At 39.5% G+C, this 19,289-nt stretch overlaps 1 protein-coding gene across 1 annotated transcript; it reads right to left on the bottom strand.

Annotated features, from left to right (window-relative positions):
• Positions 1-17,005: 17,005 nt before the first annotated feature.
• Positions 17,006-17,971, bottom strand: LOC115503417 (olfactory receptor 24-like). The gene has a single exon (XM_030299607.1). It carries the CDS (start codon positions 17,954-17,956, stop codon positions 17,006-17,008), a length of 951 nt encoding a protein of 316 aa, XP_030155467.1. The 5' UTR covers positions 17,957-17,971.
• Positions 17,972-19,289: the final 1,318 nt, after the last annotated feature.

Genomic DNA, 19,289 nt, shown 5'->3' on the forward strand with positions numbered 1-19,289 from the left:
AGAGCCTCTCTTTCCGTGAATGAAATCACCGTCCTTCTAGACAACTGTGACCAAAACTGACTCTTCCTCCCTCATTTCTTCCACTGCCAAAGCCAGTTCATCAATGAGCCACCACATCTTCCAGAAGTTGAACGTTCCATTCTTCTAGTCGTTTTCCATCTACCTCCTCCTCCCGCCATTACTTGAGAGTAAATCAAGGCTTCCATTAGTTCTGGGTTGCCTTAATCCAAGTTCTGGTTCTTAGTTAGTCCTTATGCATCCATTCTCCGTCTTCCAACCCATCCTGAAGTCACTGCCAGATAAATTCTCATGAAGTATACCTCTGACCATATCACTTTTATTCACTTTCCCATTCATTCACTCATTTATTCTACCAATTCCATCAACAATTATTGATTGGGCTGAGTGGTGGGACAAAGACGTGAAAAGACACAGACCTTGCCCTCCTAAGACATGAGAGCAGAGACTGTATGTCTGTTCATTTTTGTACCCAGCATCTTATCTGAAATATAGGAGGCATAAACACAATTGCTCAATATGTGCATGATTAAATAATGATTTTCTTTTATTTTGAGTGCCTCCAATAATGCCAGACCCTGCTCTTAAGTTCTTTGCCAATTTGCTACTCACAACAACCCACTGAGGCGGGTTCTGTTTCACATATAAGGAAATGGAGACACAAGGAGATTAAGAAAATCAAATGGTGTCTCAAAGACAGCAGGTCGCAGAGCTAAACCAAGCAGTCTGAATCTAGAGCCTATACTCTTGATCTCTGTATTTCAAGAATCTGAAGTGAATGGATAAATTCACAGTTTAATAAAGGAAACAGACTCGAGAGGCATTTACCAAATTATGCAGAAATGGACATAATAGAAAATTGCCCTGAGAATTATAAAAGTACTCAGGAAATGCAGCTGAATCAGCAGTGATCCCTGGAAATTCTGCCATCTACACAAAAGACTTTATGAAACACTGTTGTCCACTAAACAAAATCCAAATGTTTACCTTCACGTGAAAGAAATCTGATTCTCTGGCAAACCTGTATGTCTTGCTGTATTTACTACTGCCCTCCTAAAATTATGTTTTATACCAGATTGGAGGGGGGAGGGTAACCAATATGCAAATCCCCCTCACCACCCCTCCTTCCCCGTCATTTCCTGTCTCTATGTTTCCTCAGATTTCATATTACCTAATGAATCCCTAGTATGTGCCAAGCACTATAGTAGACATACTACATATATGACATGTTGTCCTAACAACAAACTGTGAGGAAGGGATTATGCTCCCCTTTTTACAAATGAGATGATTGAGGCCCAGCATGGAGAATTCTGTGAGGCTCCCACAGTTATTAAATGAGCTTGGTTCCAGTGCGTGTCCACCTGAGTCCAAAACTCACAGCCCTTCTACTGAGCCATGCTGCCCTTCTGCATTCTCTCTCTCTGGCTTTCCCTGGCCCCCGTACCATCCTCCACCAAATTCTCACTCACTTATTCTGCCACTTGCTGTTTTTCCACAACTCTTGGGAAAAGTTTAAGTCTCTGGAACTGGAAGTCTCACATGTTCCCTAATCATCTTAATGAAGTTCCACTCAAGGAAGCACATAGCTCGTATTCCACATAGAGCCCCAGAGCTTGGTGTCCAGGGTTTCTCAGTTGAGAAAGATTAGGGATTTCCAATGACTTCAGAAGCTCAGTGATGGAAATAACTCAAACTTACTCCAACAGAGCCTGGTGGAAACACTTTCTTCTTTGAGATACTCAACTGGGCTCGGGAAAGCAGGTCCACATACTAAGATTATGCTTCATGCTTGTTGCAGGAGAAGGGAGACTCCTTACTTAAAGTCTCCAGTTCAAAGAATTGTCTGCCTAAAGAAACAGTTATCATTAAGCTATTGAATTTGAAAACCTCAAGAGTTTCAATGACTATTTTTTTTAATTAACCCAAACAACATGAATTAAAGTTTCAATTTAGTTTTCAATAGGGGTTTAATGCCTTTTTGAATTACTGGTTTAACCTAAATTTTGAAAAAAATGTGATGTATTGGGGCGCCTGGGTGGCGCAGTCGTTAAGCGTCCGACTTCAGCCAGGTCACAATCTCGCGGTCCGTGAGTTCGAGCCCCCGCGTCAGGCTCTGGGCTGATGGCTCAGAGCCTGGAGCCTGTTTCTGATTCTGTGTCTCTCTCTCTCTCTGCCCCTCCCCCGTTCATGCTCTGTCTCTCTCTGTCCCAAAAATAAATAGACGTTGAAAAAAAATTAAAAAAAAATGTGATGTATTAATATGCATACTATAAAAAAGTTTGAAATATATTTCTTAAATATGGGGAGAACATTAATCACATTTAGCAAACGTTTTTTCATTCAAACCTGTATATTAAAATAAGTGAAATGATTAATTTGAATCACGGTCAAGTTCATGATTCACATTTTGGGATAGATTCTTTTCTTAACACAGTACCTAACTTTTGATAACCTTTCAAAATTAATATTTGTTCATATAAGTTATGTCAAATACAGATGATCCTTTAAAGGTCACACTGTCCATCTATGTAGCAACAGTTCCAAAGTATTTTTGGGAAGTTTGATAACTTTTATATCTGAAGTGTGCTTAACCAGAAAAGTGAAAATTTTAATGGACAAAAAGGTATTTTTAAAACTTCAAAGTGATAAATGATTTTTAATAAAATTAACCTCAAACTAATAAACTTCAAATCTGTAAGCAAATCAAAATAAAGTATTAGTTTAACAGCAAAAACTAGATATTTATTTGTTAGAAGCTGCCTCTCTTCATTGGTGACTTTTAATTATAAAATTTCCAGCAGATGTGAGCTTTAAAGGCCCTTAATACTTGAAATTGTTAGATGCTTGATGAGTAAATTACACTTGCCTCTAGAATTATAAAAATCTCAGCTTTATAAAATGCATCTATTCCTGAAGGTAATTTTTCTGATGATCAAACTGTAAAATTTCGTACAGTACTAATATGTCACTGGAGTGTATATAAGTTTCTGAGTAATTTTTTTATTTTCTTATTTTATTATTTTTTTAAGGTTTTGTTTATTTTTGAGACAGGGAGAGACAGAGCATGAACAGGGGAGGGTCAGAGAGAGGGAGACACAGAATCTGAAACAGGCTCCAGGCTCTGAGCTGTCAGCACAGAGCCCGACGCGGGCTCGAGCTCACGGACCGCGAGATCATGACCTGAGCCGAAGTCGGCCGCTTAACCGACTGAGCCACCCAGGCGCCCCACTGAGTAATTTTTTTAAAATAAAATTTATAGATTCATTAAAAAAAGATAATGCTACAAATCATGGGCTTTGGAAAGGGCTTGCTTAGCATCACAGCCGGACTACATTGAGTAGATGCATGGGTGGCCACTGGATTCAGGCTTCTGACCTAGGTGCTATCTAGAGCCCGGTAGAATCACTCACTCTCTGAGGACACAGTGTCTGTCCTCTCTACTGTGTGCATTCTCTCCAAGGTCTCTCAAGCTCTTGCTCGCTCTTGCACGCGCGCTCTCTCTCCCTCTCGCTCTCTGTCACTCTCTCCTCGTACCCTCCAAGACCACTTACTGGACTATCTTTTCTCTTCTTGACATGATCACTGAGGCATGAGTCAAACTTGGCTCAGTTTCCTCCCTGGTGACGGTCAATAGAGATCCTGGTTCTGTTGCCCAAAGAGGACCAGATCCCGGAGACAAAGAGGATGCCTCACAGAGGCACAGGTAGGTATCCACCTGGCCCAAAGAAGACAAGCTAGGGTGGGGATGAATTGTAAGAACAGAGGGAATATTTACAATTTCTGGGCCAATGAGAAGTCAATTCCCAAGGCTCCTTGTTAGACAAATTGTCCAATTTCACATCTGTTCCCTGAATACCTCAGTTTCCTGTGGGGGCTGGGATATGGAAGTAGGACGCCTGTATTGACTGTTTCAGGTCTTTAGGAGGCAACTGGGTGCAAGTTGCTGGTTTCCCAATGGCTCTTCACCCTCTCCTTGGGGATCTCTCCAAGGTCAAGGGCTTCCCCTAGAGGAGGTGTCCACTCTTCTTTGAAGCCAGTGTTCCTCATCAGCTCAAGAACCAAGAAACACCTCTGTACATTCACCCAGTGATGTCACACCAAGAAACAAAGACTACCTCCAGCCCCACTTACCCCCAAGAGGGCAGCTGTCTGTAAAGACACCGTGGCTGCCTTCCAGTTCTGCTAAGGGGGCAAGTGGAATCTCACCTGATGGACACACGCCAAGAGAGAGGCTGGCTGCGTGGGTCTGCAGCCAGATCCTTGCTCTGAATATTGGTCCCAGGGTGGCATCCGTGGGAGTCTCTACCTTTGCGTATTTAGGAATTCAGTTTTAGGAGGTCACTGCCAGAAATCTCAGGTCATACGTCCGCTCAATAAACACCCACGGAACCAACTGATACATTAAGTGCCAGTTTTTAAAAACCTTAAGTTATGGAAATCAGCCAACCATAGGCAAAAGTAGAGAACATAATACTAGGCTGAGTCATATGAAATTGCCAACATTCCACTATTTTTGACCAAGAAGATGGGCAATTTTTCTCATGGATCAGCTTAATGTGATGAAACCACGTGTATTTGTCACTCAGTTTTAATGATTATTGATTCAGAGTCTTGTTCACCTGTATTCTACTTTGAGCTCTTAACCAGAATTATATCAGAGCAAATTCCATATATCATATGATTTCAGTATGTCTCTTTAAAAAAACCCTTCTTTTATTTATTTAAAATTTTTTTAATATTTATTTTTGAGAGAGAGAGAGCGCGCGCATGCAGGGGAGTGGCAAAGAGAAAGGGAGACACAGAATCTGAAGCAGGCTCCAGGCTCTGAGCTGTCAGCACAGAGCCCGATGCGGGGCTCGAACTCACAGACCGTGAGATCACGACCTGAGCTGAAGTCAGAAGCTTAACCAACTGAGTCACCCAGGCACCCCCCAAAAACCTTCTTTTTAAAATCTTTTATTTTTAATCTTTTTTTTTAAATTTTTTTTCAACGTTTATTTATTTTTGGGACAGAGAGACACAGAGCATGAACAGGGGAGGGTCAGAGAGAGAGGGAGACACAGAATGGGAAACAGGCTCCAGGCTCTGAGCCATCAGCCCAGAGCCTGACGCGGGGCTCGAACTCACGGACCGCGAGATCGTGACCTGGCTGAAGTCGGACGCTTAACCGACTGCGCCACCCAGGCGCCCCTATTTTTAATCTTTTTTAATGTTTATTTATTTTTGAGAGAGAGAGAAAGAGAGAGACAGTGCGAGCGTAGGAAGGCAGAGAGAGAGGGAGACACAGAATCTGAAGCAGGCTCCAGGCTCTGAGCTGTCAGCATGGATCCCGACGTGGGGCTCGAACCCACAAACCATGAGATCATGACCTGAGCTGAAGTCAGACGCCCAACCAACTGAGCCACCCAGGTGCTCCAAAAAACCTTCTTTTTAGAAGAATAAACACAATACCATTATTTTACTTTAAAATATTAATAATAAATATATATCCTCAAATATTCAAATTACCCAAATTGCCTCATAGCTTTTTATCATGTTTTTCACATTAGAATCCCAAAATACCCATATGTTCCAATTAATTGATTGCTGTCTAGGGGCGCCTGATGGCTCAGTCGGTTAAGCGTTTGACTCAGGGCTCAGGTCACGATCTCACCTTTCATGAGTTCGAGCCCTGCATCAGGCTCTGGGCTGACAGCTCAGAGCCTGAAGCCTGCTTCAGATTCTGTGTCTCCCTCTCTCTCTGCCCCTCCCTTGCCCACATTCTGTCTCCCTCTGTGTCTCAGAAATAAATAAAACATTAAAAAAATGAAAAATTAAAAAATTATATATATTTATATATAATATATATTTAATATATTATATATTAAATTATATATATTAAATTAAAAATTACATAAATTATATATAAATTATATAATTTATGTTTAGATGTATACACTTGAATCAAAATCAGGCTTGATATTGGGGTAGAAGGATACTCCACAGGTGGTTGCTACACTTTCTTCAGAAGGCATATATTTTTTTCCAACTTTATTAAGATATAATTGACAAATAAAATTGTTTTGTGATATATTTCAAGCATACAAAGTCATGGTTTTATATACACATACATTGTGAAAGGATCCCCACAATCAAGTTAATTAACATATCCATCACCTCACAGGTTTACTTTTTTTTTTAGTGAGAACACTTCAATTCTACTACCTTAGCAAATTTCAATAGTGTGGTACAGTATTATTAACTACAGTCACCATGGTATACATTATATCTCCAGATGTTATTCATCTTATAACTGAAAATTTGTTATCTTTTTACCAACCTGATCCCAATTTCCCCCCACCCCCTGGCCACTGGAGACTACTATTCTACTCTCTGTTTCTATGAATTCAAATTTTAGAAAATTTCACATACAAACGATACCATGCAATGTTTGTCTTTCTCTGACTGGCTCATTTCACTTAGCATAATTCCTTCCATTCATTCATATTTTTGCAAACAATACGAATTGTTGCAGGATTTCCTTCATTTTTTTTTTTTTTTTTGCTGTTTTTTTAAAAAAGTAATTTATTGTCAAGTTAGCTAACATACACTGTGTACGGTATAGTTTTGGCTTCAGGAATAGATTCGCATGATTCATCACTTACATGTAACACGCAATGCTCATCCTAACAAGTGCCCTCTTTAATGCCAATCACCCATTTTCCTTGCCCCCCCCAGCCCCCCACCAGTCTGTTCTCTGTGTTTAAGAGTCTCTTATGGGTTTGCCTCCCTCTCTGTTTGTAACTCACTTTTCCTTCCCTTCCCCCACGGTCTTCTGTGAAGTTTCTCAAATTCCACATATGAGTGAAAACATACGATATCTGTCTTTTTCTGACTTAGTTCACTTAGTATAAGGATTTCCTTCATTTTTAAGGCTGAATAATATTCCTTTGAACATATACACACCACATTTTCCTCATTCATTCGTCAATGGGCAACTTAGGTTGTTTCCTTATCTTGACTAGTGTGAATAATGCTGCAGCGAACATGGGCATAGAGGTATTTCCTCAAGTTGATTTCATTTCCTTTGGACATATACCCAGAAGTGAGATGGCTGGATCATACCGTAGTTCCATTTTTTTTATTTCTTGAAGCTTTGCACTGTTTTTCGTAGTGGCCGCACCAGTTTATATCCCTACAAACAGTGTAATGCTGGACGAAGCACATATTTTCCATTGTCTCTCTTTTTGTGAAATCTGCAGTCATTGAGATTCATTGTCTAAACACAATATTTGATGAAAGATTGCAAATAAATGTCTACCAGACATTCATTTATGAGCTGGAATACTACAAAAATAAACTTCCCCTCCTTAAGTCTCTGGTCAGTCTGAGGTCCTATTTGTAGAGGAGTGTTGGTAAAAAAAAAAAAAAAAAAAAAAAAAAAAAAAAAAAAAAAAAAAAAAGCTTGAATCTTAATATTATTTCCATCTATTTATTGATTTTCAAAATAATTTCTTGGCTCTCTAACATTTTCCACAGGTGACAATGAGTGTGAGGTTTTTTTCAATCATTATTTGAATCCCTGTATTTTTAACATTTTTTTTTTAACACCAAAATTTATTCTCTCATAGTTTCAGAGGCCAGAAGTCCAAAATCAAGGTTTGGGCAGGCTTAGCTCCCTCTGGAAACGAGAAAGAATCCATCTTCTGCTTCTATCCTAACTTCCGGCAGCTGGAGACCCTTGGCATTCCTTGGCGTGGGACTGTATAAACCCAAGATGTGCATTCGTCCTCACATGACCTTCTGCTCTGTGTGCCTCAAAGCTATCCCTTCCTTATATGAGGATGCCAGTTTTTGGATTTAGTGCCAATCCTAAAATGGTTTCACCTTAAAATCCTTACCTTTATTTCACCTGAAAAAAAAGTCTTAATCTTCATAAGGTCACAGTCTGAGGTTCTGGGTGGACATGAATTTCGGGGAAGGGAGGTGGGCAGTATTCCACTCACTAAAGTCACCTTATAAATTGCCTCTAAAATATGATTTCGCTTCCCCTGTTCTTTTTTTCCCTGATGCTATTGCCATTAGACGTGGTTGATAAGAGTCAACTTTCAAAATAGCCTTTATTTTTCTTGAACATCCTTTAAAATGTATTTTTTAAATGCATCCGTGCTTCTTTCTTTTACCAAAGCAAGAATGTTAATTGAAGGAAACTTGGAAAACACGGGAAGGCACGAAAGAGAAAGTAAAATCACTCATATTCTCACTGCTTAAAGGAAAAGATTTTATCTCTCTCTCTTTACTACTTTAACCATTTTTAACCTTTTTAGTGTTTATTTTTTTTTAATTTTTTTTTAACATTTATTTATTTTTGAGACAGAGAGAGACAGAGCATGAACGGGGGGAGGGCCAGAGAGAGAGGGAGACACAGAATCTGAAGCAGGCTCCAGGCTCTGGGCTGTCAGCACAGAGCCTGATGTGGGGCTCGAACTCATGGACCGTGAGATCGTGACCTGAGCGAAGTCGGACGCTCAACCAACTGAGCCACCCAGGCGCCCTGTGTTTATTTATTTTTGAGAGAGAGAGAGAGAGAGAGAGAGAGAGAGAGAGAGAGAGAGGCAGAGAGAGAAGGAGATGCAGAATCTAAAGCAGGCTCCAGGCTCTGAGCTGTCAGCACAGAGCCTGATGTGGGGCTCGAACTCATGAACTGTGAGATCAGCACCTGAGCCGAAGTTGGACGCTCAACCGACTGAGCCACCCAGGTGCCCGTCCACTTTAACCATTTTTAACTGTACAGTTCAGTGGCATTAAGCACATTCACATTTGTGAATCCCTACCATCCATCTCCAGAACTTTTCATCTTCCCAAACTAAAACCCTGTCTCCTTAAAGGCTAACTCCCCATCCCCTCTCCCTCCAGCCACTGGGAATACCATTTCACTGTCTCTATGAATCTGACTCCTCTTTGCACCTCATATAAGTGGAATCACACAGTATTTGGATTTTCGTGTATGGCTTCTTTCACTTGGCATACTGTCCAAGATTCATCCATGTTGTAGCAGCAATGGACACTTGGGTTGTTTCCACACATGTAGTTATGGTGAATAATGCTGCTATGAACAGAGATGTATTTGAGTCTTTGCTTTCAATTTCTGGGGGCATATACCCAAAAGTGGAATGTTGGATCATATGATAATTCTAGGTTTCATTTTTTGAGGAAATGCCTTACTATCTTCCATAACATCTACACCATTTTATATTTCTAACCAGCAAAGGTTCCAGTTTATCCATATACTTGCCAAAACATTTTTTTCTATTTGTTTTGTTTGTTTTTATAATAGTCATCCGAATAAGTGTGAAGCGGTATCTCATTGGGGTTGATTTGCACTTTCCTAATGAATAATGATACTGAATAGTTTTTCATGTGCTTATTGGCCATTTGTATATTGTCTTTAGAAAAATGTCTATTTAAACCCTTTCCCATTTTTTTTAACATTTATTTATTATTGAGAGACAGAGAAACACAGAGAGTGAGCAGGGAAGGGGCAGAGAGAGGGGGAGACACAGAATCCGAAGCAGGCTCCAGGCTCTGAGCTGTCAGCACAGAACCCGATGCGGGGCTCTAACTCACAAACTGTGAGAACATGACTGGAGCTGAAGTCGCATGCTTAACTGACTGGGCCACCCAGACGCCCAACCCTTTCCCATTTTTAATTGCATTGTTTGGTTCTGTTGTTGTTGATGAGGTGGAGTTCTTTATATATCTTAGATACTAATCCCTTATCAGATACATGGTTTGCAAACATTTTTGTCATTCCATGAGTTGCCTTTTCATTCTGTTGATAGTGTCATTTGATGTGCAGTTTTTTTTTTTAACATTGTTAATTTATTTTATTTATTTATTTTTATATATATGAAATTTATTGACAAATTGGTTTCCATACAACACCCAGTGCTCATCCCAAAAGGTGCCCTCCTCAATACCCATCACCCACCCTCCCCTCCCTCCCACCCCCCATCAACCCTCAGTTTGTTCTCAGTTTTTAACAGTCTCTTATGCTTTGGCTCTCTCCCACTCTAACCTCTTTTTTTTTTTCCTTCCCCTCCCCCATGGGTTCCTGCAGCACTCTCAACAATAGCCAAATTATGGAAAGAGCCTAAATGTCCACCAACTGATGAATGGATAAAGAAATTGTGGTATATATACACAATGGAATACTACGTGGCAATGAGAAAAAATGAAATATGGCCTTTTGTAGCAACGTGGATGGAACTGGAGAGTGTGATGCTAAGTGAAATGTGCAGAAGTTTTTAAAAAAATTTTTCTGTATACAAATTTTATATTTATTGCATGTAATCAAACCCATAATTTAACCACTGGCAACCACATTTACATATGGGGACACACATGTACATGATTTCAGTAAAAGAGTAGAACACAGCAATGCTTCATGGGGTGATTTCACACTGTGTCTAAAGTGTCTAACCCCGAATCAGGTCTCCCACAATCCCTTTCTGAGTTAGAGTTGATCTAAGAGACATTACCATAAGGTTTGGAAGTTTCAGGTGGAGCAGGATACCACAGTGACCCCAGATCTACCAGTGGGCACAAGGCAGCAGCTCCCACTAGCTTTCCCTTGTGGTACCTTTGGGGCATAAAGACCACTCAGAAAGCTCCAAAAGTTTTTAAATTTTGATGAAGGACAATTTATCTGGATTTTCTCTTGTTGTCTGTGACTTTGATGCCATAAGTAAGAAATCATTGCAAAATCCAATGTCCTAAGGTTTCCCTTCTATGTTTTCTTCCAAAATATTCTATAGCTATAGCTCTTAGGTTTGAGTCTTTGATCCATTTTAAGTTAATTTTTGTATATGGTGGAAGGTAGGGGCCCAACATTTGGGGTCAGTTTTTTTGCATGTGGATTCTGGTTTCCCAACACCATTTGTTGAAAAGATAGTCCTTTACCCCACTGAACTGTCTTGCCACCTTCATCAAAAATCATCTGACCATATATGCAAGGGTTTATTTCTGGGCCCTCTATTCTATTCCATTAATTTCTATGTCTCCATTTATGCTAGCACCATACTATTTTGATTACTGTGCTTTGTAGTAAGTTTTAGGACCATGAAGTATGAGGCCTCTGAGTGTGTTCCTATGTTTCAAGAGTAATTTGGCTATTTAGAGCCTTTGAAATCCATATGAACTTTATGGTAGATTTTTCTATTTCTGCATAAAATGTTGCTGAAATTTGCATAGGGATTTTATGGCATAGTGAATCTGTCACTTGCTTTAGGTAGTACTGACATCTTAACAATATTAAGTCTTCCAATCTGTGAACACAGAAGCTTTTCTTATTTATCTGTGTCTTCTTCAGTTTTTTTCAACAATGTTTTGTAGTTTTCAGTATACAAATTTTTTGTCCCTTGGTTAAGTTTATTCCTAAGCATTACATTTTTGATGCTATTGTAAGTGGGATTATTTTCTTGATTTCCTTTGCAGATGGTTCATTGTTGGTGTGTAGATACACACTGATTTATGTGTGCTGATTTTATATCCTTTGTACAACTTTGTATAGCTTTGCTGAATTTATTAGCTCTAGTGTGTTTAGCTTTACTGAATTCATTAGCTTGTGTGTGTGTGTGTGTGTGTGTGTGTGTGTGTGTGTGTGTGTGTGTGACATCTTTGGGGTTTTCTACATATAAGATCAAACCATCTGTGAACAGAAATGATTTTACTTTTTCCTTTCCATTTTGGATGTCTTTTATTTATTTTTCCTGCCTAATTGCTCTGGCTAAGACTTCTCATATTATGTTGAAAAGGAGTGATAAGATCAGGCATTCTTGTTTTATTCCTGATCTTAGAAGAAAAGCTTTTAGTCTTTCACCATTGAGTATGGTGTCAGCTATATTTGTTGGTTTTTTCTTTTATTTTTTTTTTAATGTCTGACCTTTATTGTATTGAGGTAGTTTCCTTCCATTCTTAGTTTCTTGGGTATTTATAGCACAAAAAGCTGTTAAATTTCATCAAGTGATTTCTCTTCAACAATTGAAATAATCATGTGTTTCTCCCCCTTCACTCTATTGATGTGCTATATACATTGACTGATTTTTCTTGTGTTGGACTATTCTTGCATCCCAGGAATCAATCTCACTTGGTCATGATGTACAATTCTGTCACTATGTTGGGGTTTGTTAGTATTTTGTTGAGGATTCTTGCATTAGTATTCATAAAGGATGTTGGTCTGTAATTTTATTTTCTTACAGTGTCTTTGCCTGGCTTCGATACCAGGGCAATGCTGGCCTCACAGAACGAGGTTGGAAGTGTTCCTCCTCTTTCTGGAAGAGTTTGAGTAGTACTGGCGCAAATTCTTCTTTAAAAGTTTGGACCACTGAAGCCATCTGGTCCCAAGCTTTTCTTTCTAGGGAGATTTTGGATTACCAATTCAATCTTCTTATTAAGTTTTTTTTCTTCCAAGATTTTATTAAAATTCAAGTTAATTAATGTATAGTGTAGTATTTGTTTCAGGAGCAGAACTGAGTGATTCATCACTTACATATAACACCCAGTACTCATCACAAGTGTCCTCCTTAATGCCATCACCCATTTAGCCCACCTCCCAACTCCCCTCCAGCATCCCTCAGTTTGTTCTTTATATTTAAGAATCTCTTATGGGCTGCCTCCCTCTCTGTTTTTATCTTATTTTATTTTTCCTCCCCTTACCCTATGTTCAACAGTTTTGTTTCTTAAATTCCACATATAAGTGAAATCTTTCTCTGACTGACTTATTTCACTTAGCATAATACATTCTAGTTCCATCCATGTCTTTGCAAATGTCAAGATTTCTTTCTTTTGATAGCTGAGTAGTGTTCCATCTTATATATATCCCCTCCATACCTTCTTTATCTATTCACCAGTCAGTGGACATTTTGGCTCTTTCCATAATTTGGCTATTATTGATAGTGCTACTATAAACATTGGGGTACATGTGCCCCTTCAAATCAGTATTTTAGAAGAACAAATATTGTCAAAATGTCTACGCTACCCAAAGCAACCTACACATTCAGTGCAATCCCTATCAAAGTAACAGCAGCATTTTTCACAGAGCTAGAACAAATAATTCTAAAATTTGTATGAAACAAGAAGAGACCCTGAATAGCCAAAGTAATGTTGAAAAAGAAAAGCATGAATGGCCAAAGTAATGTTGAAAAAAAAAAACAAAGTGGAATGTATCATAATTCTGGACTTCAAGCTGTATTGCAAAGCTGTAATCATCAAGACAGTATGGTACTGGCACAAAAAAAAAAAAAAACCACATAGATCAATAGAACAGAATAGAGAACCCAGAAATGGGGTCCAGAAATAGACCCACAACTATATGGTCAACTAATCTTCAACAAAGCATGAAAGAAAATCCAATGGAAAAGAGACAGCTTCTTCAACAAATGGTGATGGGGAAACTGGACAGCGACATGCAGAAGAATGAAACTATACCACCTTCTTACACCATATACAAAAATTCAAAATGGATTAAAGACCTAATATAAGAAAAGAAACCATCAAAACCCTAGAGGAAAAAACAGGCAGCAGCCTCTTTGACCTCAGCTGAAGCAACTTCTTACTAGACATGTCTCTGGAAGCAAGGGAAACAAAAGGAAAAATGAACTACTGGGACTTCATCAAAATAGAAAACTTCTGCACAGCAAAGGAAACAATCAACAAAACTAAAAGGCAACCAATGGAATGGTAGAAGATATTTGCAAATGACATATCAGATGAAGGGCTAGTATCCAAAATCTATAAAGAACTTATCAAACTCAACACTCAAAATAAGTAATCCAGTGAAGGAATGGGCAGAAGACATGAACAGACATTTCTCCAAAGACACATAAACCACTAACAGACACATGAAAAGTGTTTAACATCACTTATCATTAGGAAAATACAAATCAAAACCACAATGAGATATCGCTTCACACCTATCAGAATGACTAAAATTAGCAACACAGGAAACAAAAGATGTTGGTGAGGGTGCAGAGAAAAGGGAACCCTCTTACACTGTTGACAGGAATGCAAACTGGTGCAGCCACTCTGGAAAACAGTGTGGAGGCTCCTCAGAAACTTAGAGATAGAGCTACCCTATGACCGGGCAATTGCACTACTAGATATTTGCCCAGAGGATGCAATCTCCTTTTTAAAAAAAAAAATGTGGGGGGTGCCTGAGTGGCTCAGTCAGTTGATGTCCAACTCTTGATTTCAGCTCAGGTCATGAGATCACGGTTTGTGAGTTCAAACCCCACATTGGGCTCTGTGCTGACAGCATGAAGCCTGCTTGGGATTTTTTCTCCCTCTATCTCTCTGCCCCTCCCCCTGCTCTCTCTCAAAAATAAATAATAAAAATAAAATAAAAAATAAAAAATAAATTTTTAATGTTTATTTTTGAGAGAGAGAGAGAGAGAGAGAAGAACACAAGTGGGGGAGGGGCAGAGAGAAAGATGGAAACAAGAATCTGAAGCAGCCTCCTGGCTCCGAGCTGTCAGCACAGAGCTTGACATGGGGCTTAAACCCATGAACCGCAGGATCATGATCTGAGCCGAGGTCAGACGCTTAAGGGACTGAGTCACCCAGAAGCCCCTAAAATTTTTTTTTAATTTATTTAAATCCAAGTTAGTTAACATATAGTGTAGTATTTGTTTCAGGAGTAAAATTTAGTGATTCATCACTTACATATAAACATCCACTGCTCATCCCAACAAGTGTCCTCCTTAATGCTCCCGCCCATTAGCCCATCCCCCCAACAACTCTCCTCCAGCAACCCTCAGTTTGTTCTCTGTATTTAAGACTCTCTTATGGCTTGGTGCCCTCTCTATTTTTTCTTACTTTTCCTTCCCTCCTCCTAATTTCTTAAATTCCACATATGAGTGAAATCATATATTTGTCATTTTCTGACTGACCTATTTCACTTAGCATAATACCCTCTAGTTCCATCCACACTGTTGCAATGGCAAGATTTCATTCTTTTTGATCACTGAGTAATATTCCATCATGTATATGTATATACACATACACACACATATGCACATACATACATACATACATACATGCACACATACCACATCTTTATCCATTTATCAGCTGATGGACATTTGGGCTCTTTCCATAATTTGACTATTGTTGATAGTGCTGCTATAAACATTGGGGTATGTGTGCCCCTTTGAATCAGCATTTTTTTATGTCTTAACATAAAACAATTGAAGACAGTTTAGCTAACAAAACCTTAAGAGATTTTTATTGGCCAATGAATCTTTCATTCCATAGAAGGGGAGGGGGTCAAATCAGTGCTTTAGCTCAAGCCATATCTTTCTGTATCAGAGAGAAATATTCACAAATATTCTGAGTCCCAGGTTGTAATAGTCTTCCAAGTTTGCAAATTCCAGCTCTCTCCCAGCCAACACTGTGATTACTTCCATGCATGTGGCAAGAGAATGGAAGGAAACTTAGGAAGGGAGAGGCTGTGGATCAACTTTCACCTGTGTTTTTAGTTATCCAAAACATTCCATGACCAGATGCATGGGTACTCCATTGCAAACTCCAAAATTTTTAAATTCTGTATTTTATCCATTAGGACATTCCCCCACTAAATGGATTTTTCTACCTGTGCTCTCACTAATAGTTGCCATAACAGTACCAGGTCTGGTATCTGTTTGTTCAACTGAGAAATTCTAATTTAATTTTCATGGAAGGAAGTGCCAAAGGCAAATTGGATGTGTGATCATTCGAAGCCATTTGGCTTAAGATGATGTCAGCTTCTTAGCACCATTTGAAAATTTCTGGCCCCTGAAAAGGCACCACTCATTTCACTTCAGTTGTAAATCTCCATATGAGTATTAGCACTACTACCCAATAATTAAAAAAAAATGAAATGTATTACCTTCATAGGGGCTTTGGAATGACTAAATGAAACAAAGAAAAGAAACATAGTACGGTGTATGGCACAAGATAAACTCATAATGAATAGCTCTCACTTCTATTGTAAGCAGTGTTACTACTCCTATGCATTCCACAGGCATATATGATGATGGAGATATCCCTTAGCTTCCTTTTGGCTTAGACACTCATGATTCAATTGATTGGCATTTTTCTCTTTGAAAGACTTATACTATTCCTCATCCCCTTAATGCGTGGCCTGAATTTTTTCCCTTGTGACTTGTGCAACTTTTATCTAGGTCATGCCATCTTGTTTCTCCAGAAGATAGAATAGGAGTGAAGTCGGGGGGGGGGGGGCATGATTCATTCACATGCTCCCTGACTTTGGTCCCTGGAAGTCATTTACTGCCTGGTTCTCTGGAAAAAGCAAAACTCTTGAATTGGTCCCAAAGTCCTTGATCTGGCATGACCCAAGTCATTCACCATAACTGGATATTTCGCTTTCACTTTCTCTTGCTCTCTCGTCTTTTCACATACTGTTTTTTTTCCCTGATACTCTTTCTCCTCATATTTGCCTGAAAAACATCATCTTATCCTTTGAGGTGAAGGATCATCTCTTTTAGGAAACCTTCCCTGATCCCCCCTTCCAGACTCTGTTGGGTGTTCCTACTCTGTCCTATCCTTGCCCTCATGTGCATATTTCGTTCTATTATAGTTAGTGTCCAGTGTCATCTCCCACATGCAGCTATAAACTCCACACTATAGGAATCTTATGTCTCCTCACCACTCCCTGGCTAGCACCTATATCAAGTTGAGAATATGAACTCAATAAATATTTGTGGAAAGCTAACTGGATTTTGAATCAGGACAAATCCAATCTGGTAGGGCTAGACTGATCTTGACACATCCTTACTTGTCCCAGTAATTGAGAACATAGAGTAATAGGGCCATCTTGAGATTTCCTTCGAAACTTCTACAACTCAAACTCCAAAGTGGCTGTTTTCCCAAACCGTGCAATTCTATACTTGTGCCCAAGACCCTAGATGTTGAGATCCTACTTCCTGGAAGTTTCCAGGTGTCCTTGTGGTCAGGAAGATGAAGTGATCTTTCTGTTGACAAGCTTCCTCAGGGCCCCCTTCAGATCTCTGTTCCTCAAGCTATAGATAAAGGGGTTCAGCATGGGGGTGACTGTAGTGTACATCACAGCAGAGGCTTTCTCCTTCACAGCTGTGCGGACAGAGGAGGGACACAGATAGACCCCAATGGTGGTCCCATAAAGGAGAGCAACCACAGAGAGGTGGGAGCTGCAGGTGGAAAAGGCTTTCTTCCTGCCCCCTGCAGAAGGGACTTCCATGATGGCCACAATGATGCGAGCATAGGAGGCCAGGATGCAGATAAAAGGCGTGGCTATCACCAGCCCAGCCACAATGAGCACAAAGATCTTGTTCACAGACGTGTCAGTGCAAGAAAGCCTGAGAAGGGGAGTGAGGTCACAGAAGTAGTGAGGTAGCTCATTGTTCCCACAGAAAACCAGACGAGCCATCAGGAGAATATGAGTGAGGGATATAAAGTAGGAAAATACCCATGGGCTACCGGCCAGCAGGCCACAGAGGCGTGGGCTCATGATGGTGGTATAGTGTAAGGGGTGACATATAGCCACAAACCTGTCATAAGCCATCACAGCAATCAGGACACTGTCAACGATGCCAAAGAAATGGAAAAAGTACATCTGGGTCAGGCAGCAGGCATAGGAGATTGACTTGCTCCTGATTTGGATATTCACCAGCATCTTGGGGACTGTGTTGGTGGCCAGACCAAAATCAACCAAAGACAGGTTAGCTAAGAAGAAGTACATGGGGGTGTGGAGGTGGGAGTCTGAGCTGATTGCCAGGATGATTGAAAGGTTTCCCATGGCCATGACCACATACATGCAGAGGAACAGAGAGAAGAGGAGGGTCTCCTGCTCTGGAGTTTCTGAAAGCCCCAGGAGGATGAATTCTAATGCGCTGGTTCGGTTCCTTGGTTCCATGGGTATCATTCCTCTGAAAGTATTGAAAGGGGGAAGTTACATGAATGCCATGGAGATGAGTCCAGAAGTTTAGATGAGCTTATAACCAATTGCTTATCTGTGTTATTTACAATACTAGCTTATATATATTTTGCACCTTGAACAATTGATACATTGCAACAACACAGGTTTGAAGACTCTGTTCAAAGGACCTTGACTGGGGTGTTGCCACTTCAGATACAGATTGGGAGAGGACAGCATGCATGGGTTTTTGCTGAAAGAATTACTCAAGAATATGCATCAGGCTAAAATAAATGGAATCCACAGAGTAAGTGATGTCCAAGAAGCAATGGTTTACTAAGAAATTGTTATATGTGTAGGAAAAATTTAAACAAAACACCGAGTCTGTAAAGTAATAATTGTAAAATGTGCGTAATCAAGGTGAATTAAAATATTAAGCAACAATAACAGAGCATATAATAGAGGTAATTAGAATGAAAAATTACAATGTTCTTGTATTGCTTTGCAGGAGAATAGAAATATCGAGTATTTTGGACCTTCTTTGTCAAACACATATGATAAAAGATTTTGTGAAACCACTAAAATAAAGAACATAGAGTATGTAACTTCTAACTTGGTATGATGGATACATTGGAAATAAAGAGATTTTCATCATACCACCTGGAACAGGAAAGGTGTTTTGAAGTTTATTTATATTGTCTCACAAGAGTAGATACTTAAACTTTAATAAATTTTGTTAAAATGTCAGTAGTCTAAAATTGATCATTGTGATCTTACACCATGGAAATCACCAAATGCTATCAGAGTGTGAGAGTTGGCCCATTATAAAGTCGGAAGGAACTCATTCCACAAGACTGCCCTCATTCTGACACTAACTGCGTGTTTAGGGGCTCCCTAACAACCCACAATTTCATAATTTACTAGAAAGACACACAGCTGTTATATTCATGGTTACAATTATTATCCTCCCAGTTAGAGTTTATTACAGCTGCCAATCATATTCTAATAACTTCGTATGGTGACAGATGGCAACTGTATTATTGTGGTAAGCACTGAATAATGTATAGAATTGTTGAATCACTATGTTGTACACTTGAAATCAATGTACCATGGCATGTCAACTATCCTTCAATTAAAAAGTAGTTTGTTACAGCTAAAGGGTGCAGATTAAAATCAACCAATAAAAGCAGCACACAGGGCAGAGCCCAGTAAAATACCAAATATTGAGCCTCCGTTGTCAACTATCACCAGAGTCAAGACGGCATCGCTTTTAATACACACAGAATATTGCCAACCAGGGAAGCTCTCCTTAACTTTAGTGTTCGGAATTTTTATGGAGATT

The sequence above is a fragment of the Lynx canadensis genome, chromosome A2, assembly GCF_007474595.2.
Source record: "Lynx canadensis isolate LIC74 chromosome A2, mLynCan4.pri.v2, whole genome shotgun sequence".
NCBI lineage: Eukaryota > Metazoa > Chordata > Mammalia > Carnivora > Felidae > Lynx > Lynx canadensis.